The 12,532-nt window shown below is 41.2% G+C and overlaps 1 protein-coding gene across 2 annotated transcripts in view; it reads right to left on the bottom strand.

Annotated features, from left to right (window-relative positions):
- The window catches only part of UBE3D (ubiquitin protein ligase E3D), a 98,499-nt gene extending 87,365 nt beyond the window's left edge, over positions 1-11,134 (bottom strand). For both annotated transcript variants that reach the window (XM_054280388.1, XM_054280389.1), the window contains exons 1-4: positions 11,073-11,134; positions 10,546-10,748; positions 8,452-8,542; positions 3,956-4,187 (exon numbers count right to left, since the gene is read on the bottom strand). In XM_054280388.1, coding sequence (XP_054136363.1) covers positions 3,956-4,187; positions 8,452-8,542; positions 10,546-10,748; positions 11,073-11,134 — 588 coding nt within the window. The remainder of the gene's footprint in view (positions 1-3,955; positions 4,188-8,451; positions 8,543-10,545; positions 10,749-11,072) is intronic.
- Positions 11,135-12,532: the final 1,398 nt, after the last annotated feature.

Here is a 12,532-nt window from a genome sequence, read left to right as displayed (position 1 = left end):
CTTGGACTTGCTTGCATGTTTCATACTAATTTTAAAATCTAGCAATATATCCACACAGCACAATCTGTAATGGCTAACAGGAGAATCTTGTAGTATTGAGTGACTGGATGATGAAATGATAAGCTAAATTTGATTGTGCTAAGGGCAAAATAATGCACCAGAAATTAAGTGCTCCCTAATATATATATAAAATAGTATGCTGCAATGTGACTACCATTACTCAGTAACAAGTTCTAGTAACAGTTCACTGTGGACAGTTTCATAGGAGTTGAATACCAGTTCAATGTTCAGCAGAGAGCAGAAAATGTCTGCAGATTATTTTGAGTTACTAGGAAACAGCAGAAATACACAACACAGCATATGCCAGAAAGGTGCAGTGGATTCTGCTCTTGAACAACCCTTCTCCCTCTATTCAAACTAATACAGAAAAGGTATTGACAAAGAATAACTGTCAGAAGTGCAAAACAGTTTCCATATGTAACATGAAAATACATGTAGCAGGAGAACATATGGAAGACAGAAAACTGAGGGGTGTCATTGAGATACCTAAAATCAAAAATGTTTAGGAAAAGCTGAACAGAAAAAAAATGAAACATATGCCCTCACAGCTCATGCTATGAAATTCCAACCCTGTTTGTATCAAAAAAACAGGAAGGCATTTGTCACACGATGCATAATACAGTTTAGTACTCACTATAGGAAAGCATTTTTCATATTAAAAGTATAAACAAGTTCAAAAGGTCTTCATAAATTCAGAGGAAGCAATGTCATCAAGGGTCTATTAAAAACAAAAAATATGGATAAAAATATCTAGTTCAAGGAGTCTCTACACTCTCCAGAATATCACTGAATATTTGCTTTAGCTTTATGCATCTTTTACTGCCCTGTGAAAAAGATCTCACATCTAGATGAAATCTACCCTATTAGACTCCTACTAATTACAGTGTTAATATTTAAATTCAATACATCAAACAAGCAAGCACAATTCTTACTTTAATCCAAACTTTATTTACACAAATCTTACTTACTAAACTTCAGAACTGGTTCTGAGTGGGCTTGTTAACCTGGGTGTAGCAACTAGAGCTCTGATCTGAAAGCAGTACACATATATACAACCTTAATGATGGTCAAAAACAGAGAATCAAACTAACAGCCTGAGAGCTGACTATGTTGGAAGTGCAGTCTCCTTGTTATGGAGATCAGGAAAAGAATCTGACTCATATATATGCAGTTATTCCCTTTCCCAATTCCTACCTTGCTAGTCCTCTCAAACATAGGGAAATTATTTGCTCAGTGTGAAAAGCAAGGACAAACAGACAAGGTTTTGTGTAAGCCAGTGTTTCAGACTGGTACAAATACTGCACAGTACAAGTACAGAATACACACTACTTCCTTGAAAGCTACAACTTGAGTATTTTTTTTTCTGACTGTAGTTACAGGTGCTGACTGAGAACTGTGCCTAAAAACATCACTAATTCCTTGTATCATGCTTCAATGGAAAAAGGGATACTTTTAGCTCAACTAATTAAAACAATTTATCTGTTTGACAACTTGCAGCTGCTGGCAATCTGCAGATGCAGGTGGATCAAATGCCTAATAGTTTCTGTTCCTATTCCTAAGGATCCCTGATATGGTGTCAGGAAAGATATTTTCCCCAAGAGATACTATTAAGATGCTGCAAAACCATGTGACATTTAAGAACTATGTTACACTGGAAGACTAATAGATGTGAAAAATATGTCTGCAATGGATGGATGTTGTCTTGGTCCCACTGGAGTCTGGAAAAGATTGTTTAAGCATCTCTGGTACATTCCTGCTACTATTTTGGTCATAGGCAAACACTTTCCAAAGAACTGCAATGCAATTAAAAAGGAACTTTCATACTGGGGCAGACTGCAACAATATTCTCTAAAATGAGAACATTTATGCCAATAGCAATCTGTCTTGCCTGTAACTTTCTATTACTCATATTATGGAAGAATTTTCTGCTTCAGTATGAGGGTTTTTTCCTTATTAGTCTAGCTTCTGCTGGATCTAACAGTTGTGCTCATTTGCTTGGCAACTGAGTGATGCTGGAAATAAGCAAACACAGAAATGAGAATTCATTGCAAGCATGAAAGATGTAGAAAAAGGGATTGGATACAAACAAGGAACAAATTCTCAACTTCGATGCAAGTATAAGGAAGCAAACATGAAAATTCATCACACTAAACTGCTACTGTATGCCCCTGACATAAAACAGCCTCCTCCCTCACTCAAAAGTTCTGCTGTTATCCTGGTTCAACTAACATCTCAATAAAATCTTTGTTCCACATCCTTTTATTACGCTTCTGCTTCCAAATCAATCCTTTACTCACAAACATTCTCTTTGATCAAGAAGTGTGCAATATGAACTCCATGAGCACTGCCTCTTCCCATATTTATTCCTGGTGTTCTAAGATCTCTTTTAAGACTACTGAAATGTGAGAATTCATTTTGGCAACCACTAGCAGAAAGCATTGTCCTCTTGGAAATTTGGTATCATCTACTCCACCTCCTTCTTAAGGAAGCTTAGAAGAAATAACTCCATTGTCACAGAGTTGAGCCAAATGAATCTGTGTCTGCCATGCTGATACTTTTCCAGCATATCAGTCCTTATTTTCCTCTCTGCATATTCTGTTTTTCAAAGTACAATGGAACAAGAAACCAAAGGGAGCAAGCTGCAAGCCTTGCAGATAGGACCACAGGACAGAACTGCTCCCCACGCAGAGGGGTCACTTGGAGCACCCCAACAGCAGCCACTGAACTGCAAGAATCCTGGTGACTCTTTCTGGGGATAATACATATCACTATAAGCAGGAGGTAGAAATCAGGGAGTCTGGTTCTTAAGAGATTAAATGTTTCATGCTGGAAATCTCTACAGAATAAGCCATCAATTTTTACAGACACAAATTGCCAAGGCAGCAATGTAGATAGTTTAATACTTCGAATTGTGAGAAAATACAGCATGTGTAGGCCCAACCTTTGTCAGGACAAATGCAGAAAAGCAGTAGATTAACAGAAAAGGCTTTATGGAAATGTAGGTTTTGGTGAACCTGAGTTTCTGGACATTCTTCTGGCAGAAGAAAAAAGATCATTGCTTGAACTTTCATACAGGTGTTAGATGTCCAAAAGTAAAGCACTGAACTGTCTTTCTTCATGGGTTTTATCCCACCACTGAAACATAAACACCAACAAATGGTGATGAGCAACACCAAATTTTGATGCTTCTAAGCCAAATGACAGCCTTCTTCCTACAGACTTGGTTGATGAATCTGTCTTACCCTGGAACACCTCAGAAACATCAACATGAAGAGTTATAATATTGGATGGCAGGTTCCTTTCACTAGACAGAGCAAACAAACTCAATTTCCTTACTATCCTTTAAGAACCTAAGTCAGCCACATCTAAATGCAAAGCACACATTCTGATATTTCCAACTCTTTCTAAAACTAAAAAAAAAAAGAGAGAAAAAAAATACCACTTCTCTTTAATCATGGTCAGGATTATGCCTCAACTCACAGTGTAAGAAAAAAAAACAAAACAATTCCAATTCAATTTCCACCTCATTCTTTGCTCCACTACCCTTTAACAAACACCTAACCCATCACAGTTATTAATTTACTGAATTCTGATGATAATTTTGGGGGAAAATATTTGGGTTTAGAAGTACATAATTAAGTAGCTTCTGTTTCTAGTACTAAGTTCTACTTGCATACTGAGGTCAGTATCAAGACTGTGGTGTGAGCTTTAGAAAATGTAAAACACAGCCTGGAACATTTTCTGGCTTCTGTAGAGTTGAATGTCAAGAACTCCCTATGACCTTCAGAACAGTTCTGTAATACATACAAATTAAATAAACTAGTTTTAAAAAGTACTTTACAATGAAAAAGTCCAAATAACTTCACCTAAGAACTATTTGAAGAAAATACTTTACCAAGTTGGAGTCACTCTGTGAAACATGGTGTGCAGCCTCTGAGCAGCACACGGGAGATTCAGGCACATGTGGTTCATTTCTTGAATTCAACAGAAGAAAAGTGTCTCCAACAAAACAGTCACCATGCTGAGGGTGCAAAGTTCTTCTGGCAAAGGGGTCAGGGTGACAACACCACTCTTCAACTAAATCACTCCAGTTTTCACTCGGTAGAGGAAGAACTCTGAGAAATTTCCTTAGAGGGAAGAAAAGACAAATATTTCAGTTAAGTTATAATTCACTTCTAAGACACTTAAAGAGAGTTTAGGCTTTCTACAAACAGTGGGGGAAGTATGGCATTTTCTCAAAAGGAAGTGCTTGACTCTCCTTCCAGCCAAAGGCACTTTCTTTGGGTGAATTCTGAGAAAGCAAAGGCTGATTTTCCTGCCAAATCTGTGATGAAGCATTTCCCAAGGGTGAATCTTCAATAATTTAAAGGCAGAATTTGACACAGTCCTCTCTTGAAATGAATCACATGGCAAAAATAAAACAGTTCTACCCAGTCATGAAAAATATGACAATGAGCATTTGCAACTACATTTATTATTACTTCTTGTACAGTTCCCTTGCATCAAATTTTTCTATAAAACCAATAGAAAAAGACTCATGCCACAGCAAGATTCAGCATGTTGTTTCATATACCAGACAAAAGCTTGAAAAAGCTAAAACCTGAAAAAAATACCACAGCGAATCTTCAATAAAAAACCCCAAACAAACAAAAAAATAAGCAAAGGATAATTCAATCTGAATTTAGATTCAGACACTCAGATCTGACTTTCACAAGTCATATACAAAAAAGGAAAATCCCTTTCTCCTGGGTAGCTGTGAGGACTAAGGGTACTGTCTCTGGAAATACTCTGTTTTCATTATCAGTTGCATTGGATTTGCCTTTTCTGCTCTCTGCCTAGTTTCCTAGAATGGTTACCCTATTTCTTAAGCTGTCGCCCAAAATCTTCACCAGAGGTTCTTGATTCTACTCCTTACTTAAAACTTGCACATACAACTTTGCTCATGGTGCTACTTTGCAAATAAAAACACAGCTGCTAAGCCAACGATTAGACATCCTCCCTCTCCTGCAGTTCCTAGACTAACATTTTCTGAAGATGTCATTTCTTCCCACTGTAGCTTCTTGGCCCTTTTAAATTGTTCCGTGGGTGAAAGAAAAATGTTTTATTAAAAAAAATCCTTTTTATCTAGACACACAGTACATTTTAAACTCTGCTTGCTCCACCTGCAGATGAAAGTTGGAATAACTGATCCTCTGATGCAGCTTCACCAAAACTAAGTAAGATCACCTCTCAGCACTGCCCATGTTGGTCTTCATTTTCTGTGGTCTTACATATTGTTTGAGAGACTACTCAGTCCTGCCAAAGTGAAAGTTTAGTTCTGATGTTGGTCTAATTGCTTCTTCATCAGCCTTTACAATTAGTTTCGGTGCCTGGACTCACACTGCAAAAAAAAGTCTTTGTATTGCTTTTTATACAAAAGTAACAAAAAGCTCAGTGATGTTCTTACAGGGGAAAAAAAAAGACATTATCTTAAGCTGCAGACTCATGCTCTCCTCTTTCATTAAATCAATGTTTCTTTACTCTCACAGTCTACAGCATAAAGATTTTCACTTCTTTTCCAAAAAAAGCAGTTTTTCCAACCAGTAGGAATTTCCTAAACAAACTCCTCCTAACTCTGAGCTACACAGAAAATAAACCATTTCCACAGTATTTTAGGCTTTTGCCACTCATGGGTGGGAAGCTATATCCTAGGTTACCAGAACTGGAAAAATATAAAACTCACAAAAACAGACCCTTCCTAAAAAAAACAAACAAACAAAACCAACTTGAGGCTACTAACCAACATGATAAATCCTAGAAAACAGGGTGACTTATCTCTCCAAACTTGCTCCTAATAACAGCTGAGTTTGTACTTGAAAATAGCCACCTAGCCTGCATTGACAGTCAGAGAGTAACAAACAATTCTTAGATTGGTACCTTTAGGAGTAGCTTTCTCCTGAAAGTGTCTAATCTAGCCAGGCTGAATCTTCTGCTGTAGACAATTCCCAGATTCCAACCAGAAAAGTAGGTAATTAACTTATTTTTAAAAAGTTTGAAGTTGAGAACCAGTCTATAAGAGCCCTGCCATAAGGATATAACTCTTAGATGATCTTCCAGTCTAAGGTAAGTATTTGACCATAGAGACCCCTGTAAGACTGGATGAAGAAAAGTAAACCCAAATGTCATTATTAACTAATACCCAGTAATACCATTCTGTCTACTGAAAATACTGAAAACTAGAAGTAAAATGGACTTTAGACTTTTAAACATATAATAACTGTTCAGTTTTATCATAGAAAAAGAAAAACAACTGCATTTCTTTAACTGCAGTTTTCATTATTTACCTATTAAAAAATCTTGGGACAGCCCAACTTGTCAGTTAACTGTCAGGCTTAACACTATTTATGTAGGAAAAGTGAAATTAGATTCCCCCTGCCATGAGTTCTTCCATGGAATATTTGTGCAGTACCAATTATTATTTGTTACATTCAGTCTCTCTTGTCCAGCTGATGAGGGGAGGGATAGAGCAGCTTTGGTGAGCACCTGGCATCCACACACCACAAGCCTTTAAGAATTTTTTCATGACAGAAATAAAGTCTTAAAGACTTATTTTATATATGAGGTACACATAGCCCAGCTGGAAGGAGAGAAAGAAAAAAGAAAGTATCCCTAATTCTTTGCAGCTCTTGCTTGATGGAAGAAAAAAAATCTAATAATTTTCTCTAATGTGTGCAATGTGAGGCAATGGAACAGAATGAAAGAGCATAACCCTCTGAAGAGCTATCAGATTTATGGAAGGAAACAGACTGAGGCAGAGGATTTCAGAAAATACACAGAGTAAATTTTTGTGCACCAAGAAAGGATTACTTACATTTAACCCATTCCCAGTACATTTCTTAATTTAACCTTTAAAAGGAAGACTTCCTATGCAGTCTCTAACAGCAAAAAAATAAGCTTTAGAATAGGTTTGTGGTGGTTTGTTGGTTTGTTTTTTTCCTTTCATTTTAACCTAGATTCCTCGTGCTTCAACTGAAGATTACTGCCACCCTCTTTGCAGCAACTTCCTAGATATTGGAACAATCTTATGTCTTCTCCACAGCCTTATCTACACTACCCCATTTATTTAAATTTCTTCTTAAAGGTATGATTTTCTAGATGTCAGGTGTTTCTTATTACAGACCCCTGCCTAGTAATCCAGACTTTAATATGCTCTCTTTCACACAGTTCTGCAATTTCCCTTCAATCCTTCCACCTTTGCGGTCACTGTCACATTTAATTCTTCCTGGAGAGAGGAGCACATGAATTCTGCAGATAGAAGTTCTGACTATGCTGCTCTCTTCCTTTTGGAAATGCTGGAACAGAATCTGTTGGATACACTGGCAGCTCCACTTTTCTACTCGTGTCTTAGGTTTTTTAGTAGCAACGTTCCAGGGATTCAGAGGCTTCCTCCAAGGAGAAATGCCAAGTAAAAAGGCATGAACATGCATTCTTTTTCCTTTCTCAAAAATTCTGCTTGTGTCACATTACAGGACGCAGAACCAAAAGATTTAAACTACATGGATATGAATTTGATGTGCTGAAATTCAGGAAAATTCCCACTCAGAGATGCAAATATAAACGGGCAACATGTTTTGAAAGCAAATGTTACTGAATACAAATTAGAAGTTTCACTACTTTACAAATGTATCAAAATAAGAGTTATTACTAGACTTTCTGATGAGACATTTCAAAAGAGAAAGTTAAGAAATCATCATTCAGTTAGCCATAAACCCATACCTATGACAAAAAAGTAACAGAAATTTAGAAAATGGGATATATTTGTATTACTGTTTTGAGTATTAGGAGCTACACAGATCATAAAAGGCTGTAAGTACACCTCTAACAATTCTTACATATTCAGCTGAAGCCATCAAAATTGTTCATCAGAAGAGCTAGACAATGCAGCACCTTTTTATTAAAATTCTCATTCACTCTGCAGACTTTTTAAGGAACAGAGATAAGGACGAGTCACAGAGCTAAGACACAGCTCCTGTTTCCCAAATTTAGCATCTCTGAACTATGCGGAGGCAGGCTTTGCTTAAAAGATAATAGGAAGCTGTGGTCAATATCCCCATTCTGAGCAGCCACTTTATAATTACAGCATGATGACTGAAGGAAATGTATAAGAGACTGAAAAGAACTGAAAAGGATACCTGAAATACAGAGAAAGAAAGAAATCAAGGAGCAAATGAATAAACAGCTAAAAACTGCTTCAGGTAATTTTGCTTTTTGTCATCTGCAGTGCTTCAAATGTGTTCTTGTCTACCAGTTTCAAAATAAATACCTTTTAGCTGTCTCAAAGTACACAAAATAACATGAATACCAATCACAATGGCATTTATTGCTATAAATACAAGACACCGCAGTACTCACCGGTCGCTCACTACGATGTCACCACAGGACTGACAGTAAAAGATGTAATTCTTGTTGGGTTTCAGGCTTTCCCTCAAAGTAAAAACCACATCTATAGATGGAAGGAAATATATTAATCTTCAAAATAATGTAAAATTTTCAGTCACTTGTACAAAACAATCTTGCCAAATACCTCAAAACAAGAAGGATAAATTTAACAGACAAAGAAAAAGGCTGACATTTTAAACACAACCTTAATTTTTTTAAAAGCAAGTATTTAGATTTAGGAAAAACTTGTCATCTCTACCTCATGCCCCATATTACCAAGTAGGAACTGTATATGTGAATAATTATTTTCAAGGTGCAAATCCTTTTTAGAAGGGAAACTGATATATTGATATAATTATAAAAATTACAATTATAAAAAAGATTATGAAAATCAAAATTCAATGCCACTCTTTTGTAATGATATTTCTGACAATCAGTGTATCTGCAATATGAGGGGACACACTGATATGTTACACAAATAGTCAGGATGGGGAGCAGGGTCAGACACTAGTTTTACATTTTCAGGCAGGTAAGAAACCAACCACTGTGGAGCCACTCCAGGAAAAGATAGTGAGCAACGGCCTCTGCAGGCCAGGAAAGTAAAAAGAGTCTCACAAAAGGCAGCTCAAACAACTTTTCCTAAGTAAAAACAAGAAGTTATAAAAGTGTCCCTAAATTATCTGGCAACATTAAGTGGAAGAAAAGTAAAACTTTAAGCCTAACTCTAGGTATGAATATGCTTTGCATCAGCCACTTTCTCAAAATTATGAATCAAACTTTACTCTCAGCACTGACATTCAGTATTTGAAATTTAGGATACAACCAAAGAGAAAAGTACTTTAAAATGTTCCAGAATTTCAACTATTTTGTATAATAATATAAAACATCAAAGGGTAACTAAGACTATCCAATATACATGTTGATTACAACCTCATTCTCATATTTATTTTTCACTAGCATGACTTTCCAAGGTTGATTTTTAAAAGTGCATCGTTGGTCTTTTGAAACATTAACACATTAACATGTGTTAATAGGACACATTAAGTGATTTTAGTATAACTGAGTTGTCAAAGCACAGGCATTACAGATAAATGTACAGATGCCATCTCAGCATACCCACAGAGTATTCCAATGTGTTTCTGGTGCTGCATTACTGTATATTACGTATTTTATCATCCTTTTCTACTTTAAAAGCTCAGAATGGCAATTTTGTGTTATTTAATATATCTTTCTGATATGATCACATCATATGAAATGAATCTAAACATATTGAGCTTGGATGCCAGGATGAAAGAAAGCAACAGCTGTACTACCATGCCTTCTATTTATTGCAAACACATCCTAGACCTGAATTAGCATCGTGGAAGTAAAGGTATCTTTGCAGATGTTACCTGTGACATTAACCTCTGAAACCCCAGCTGTGAGAATAATGAGTCCCAACACAAACCCTTTATGATTAAGTGGTTAAGGATGGACAAGCATAGTGGTTGCCTGGATGAATCAGATTACTCCATCACTGATAGGATGGGGAGGAATGGGTACAAATTTAAAGAAAGAGAATTTAGGTAAGATATTAGGAAGAAATTCTTTACAGTGAGAGTGGTGAGACACTGGCACATGCTGCCCAGGGAGGCTGAGGATGCCCCAACCCTGGCAGTGTTCAAAGCCTGCTTCGGGAAGTCCTTGAGCAACCTGGTCTAGTGGGATGTATCCCTGCCAATGGCAGCGGGGACTTACGACTAGATGATTTTTAAATACCGTTCCAACCCCTTAGCATTTTATGATTCTACGATTTTCAGCTACCAAATGCGGAATAGGAGAGAAAGAAAATCACTTCGAAGTACTATGGGGAAGCACAGGAGGGGAGAACTGTGAGCAGATCCCAAACACACCGCGGTTCCCTTTCATTACGTCATTTCTGCACTTTCAATTTCTAAAGCTGACAATTCCAGAAGGCGTTTGCCCTACAGAATCCACGCTTCCCAGCCGCTCTCAGTTAAACCTCCCATGTTCCAGGTCGCCCTCCCCCCGTTTCGCAACGCCTGCCCTGCCCCTGCCCGCCCTCACCGGCGGCGGGGGGCGGGCGGCGCAGGCGCACGCGCAGGTGCAGCCCGTCCCCGCGCAGGCGCCGGAGCCCGCGGCACGAAGACGGCGCCACGCTGACCCCTGCCGGCAGCGCCGCCGCATCGCAGCTCCCGCCGCTCCTCACTTCCAGGGAATCCGCGCACACCGACACATCCACGGGCGCGCTGGGGAGCTCCGCCGCCGCGCTGCGGAGGAAAAGCAACGGGTATGCTTCGGGAAGGAGCTGTCGGGGTGCGCTGCTGCTTTACACAGGCCGGCCCGCAGCTCCCCCGCAGCCCCAGTCGCGCCCCGAGATCCACGCGGTGAACGAGGAGCAGCCGAGAAACAATGCACCGTTCTCAGGAAAAATTTATTTGCACAGTAGTGCCGAGCCGAACAAGCAGGGGGAGGTGCCCGCAGGCAAGCCGGTCCCCGCGCTGAAGGCTAAGGACGATGAAAGCCAGACCCGCCGCACCCCCCGGCTGCCCCGCACGGCCCGAACGGCGGCGGGCGGCAGCGCCCCGCACTACCGGACAACCAGCAGCGCGCTCTGCGTCGCCCGCCTGATCTCCATGAGGAACGCTGCCGCCATGCCGGCCCGCGCAGGAAGCGGCCGCTCTCCCGCCGGCGCAGGCGCGCAACCGCTGCCCGCCCGTCACAACGCCGCCTGCGTGGGATCGCCGAGCCCCTCTAAACCACATCACCCAGCGCTGCATTCGGGCGCCTTCTGAACACTTCCAGGGTTGGCGACTCCACCACCGCCCTGGCAAATCCATTCCAGCCCTTGACCGCCCTAGCGGTGGAAGAGATTTTTCTAATGTCTTATCTGAACGTCTCCTGTATCACTTTAGGGGCATTCCCGCTAGTCCTGTCACAGTAGGCAAGGCAGCAGAGACCGATCCCCAAAACCTCCTTTCAGGCAGCTGTAGAGAGCAGTGAGGTCCCCCCGACCCTCCTCGAGACTAAACAGCCCCAGCTCCTCAGCCGTTCCTGAGGCTGAGGCTAAGACAAGTTTTCTGGAGCCCTGTTTCCCTTCTCTGGACACGCTCCAGCACACCAATATTCTTTTTAAACTGAGGGGCCCAGAAACTGATCACAGCACTGGAGGTGCGGCCTCACCATTGCAAAGCACAGAGGGAGCACCACTGCCCTGGTCATGCTGGCCACACTGTTCCTGATACGGGCCAAGGTGCCACTGGCACTCTTTGCCACAGGGCACAGCTCGCTTCTACGGCTGTCAGCCATCCCCCCCAATCCTTCTCCGCCGAACAGCTCCCAGGTCACTCCTCCCCAAGCCCGCAGCACTGCGATCCAAGCGCAGGATCCAGCAGCTCGGTCCCGACGGTGGCAATGGCGGGAGGGTGTCCCGGGGTCTGCTCCGCCCCCGGCTTGGCCGCTGCTGGCCGTACAGTCAGGCCTAGAGGCCCAGGGACGAGTCCCTCCGGGTCCCGAGCCCCAAGGTCCTGGTCTGCACAACCGGCCGGTCTCACGGGGTTTACTTATGCCCAATCTCTTCTGTGTCAACACCTGGCTGTCACCTCCTCCTTTCGTGCCACACCACGGCCGGGAGGAGCCTGGGTCTGTTCTAGCGGAGACCTCTCCACAGGAGCTGTGGGCTGTGCCTGGGGGTGTGTGCTCCGGGTTCCTAGCCAAACAGGGTTGATCGTAAACTGTTTTAGCTGCTGCTGAATGGTGTTTGCACACTGTTAAGGCCTCCTCAGGGTCTCACTCCACACCACCCAGCAAATAGGCTGGAGGTGGGGAAGAGCCTGGGGCAGGGGAAGAGGTTGAACAGCTGACTTGAATCGACCAAAGTGATGTTCCATGGCACATAACATCACTCGTGGCATAGTGATGTATAAAAACTAAAGACTATGCCCATAAAAACTCAGGGCATAGTCTTTCCAAAGTGACCATTGCTCAGATACTGACCGAACATCAGCAGTTTTGTTGTCGGAGGTGGTGAGTGATTGTCTATATGTTTGGGGGG

This window comes from Melozone crissalis, unplaced genomic scaffold, assembly GCF_028551555.1.
Source record: "Melozone crissalis strain CALT ecotype California unplaced genomic scaffold, PUWL_Pcris_2 ptg000027l_1, whole genome shotgun sequence".
Lineage (NCBI taxonomy): Eukaryota > Metazoa > Chordata > Aves > Passeriformes > Passerellidae > Melozone > Melozone crissalis.
This window is presented reverse-complemented; position numbering and strand designations above follow the sequence as displayed.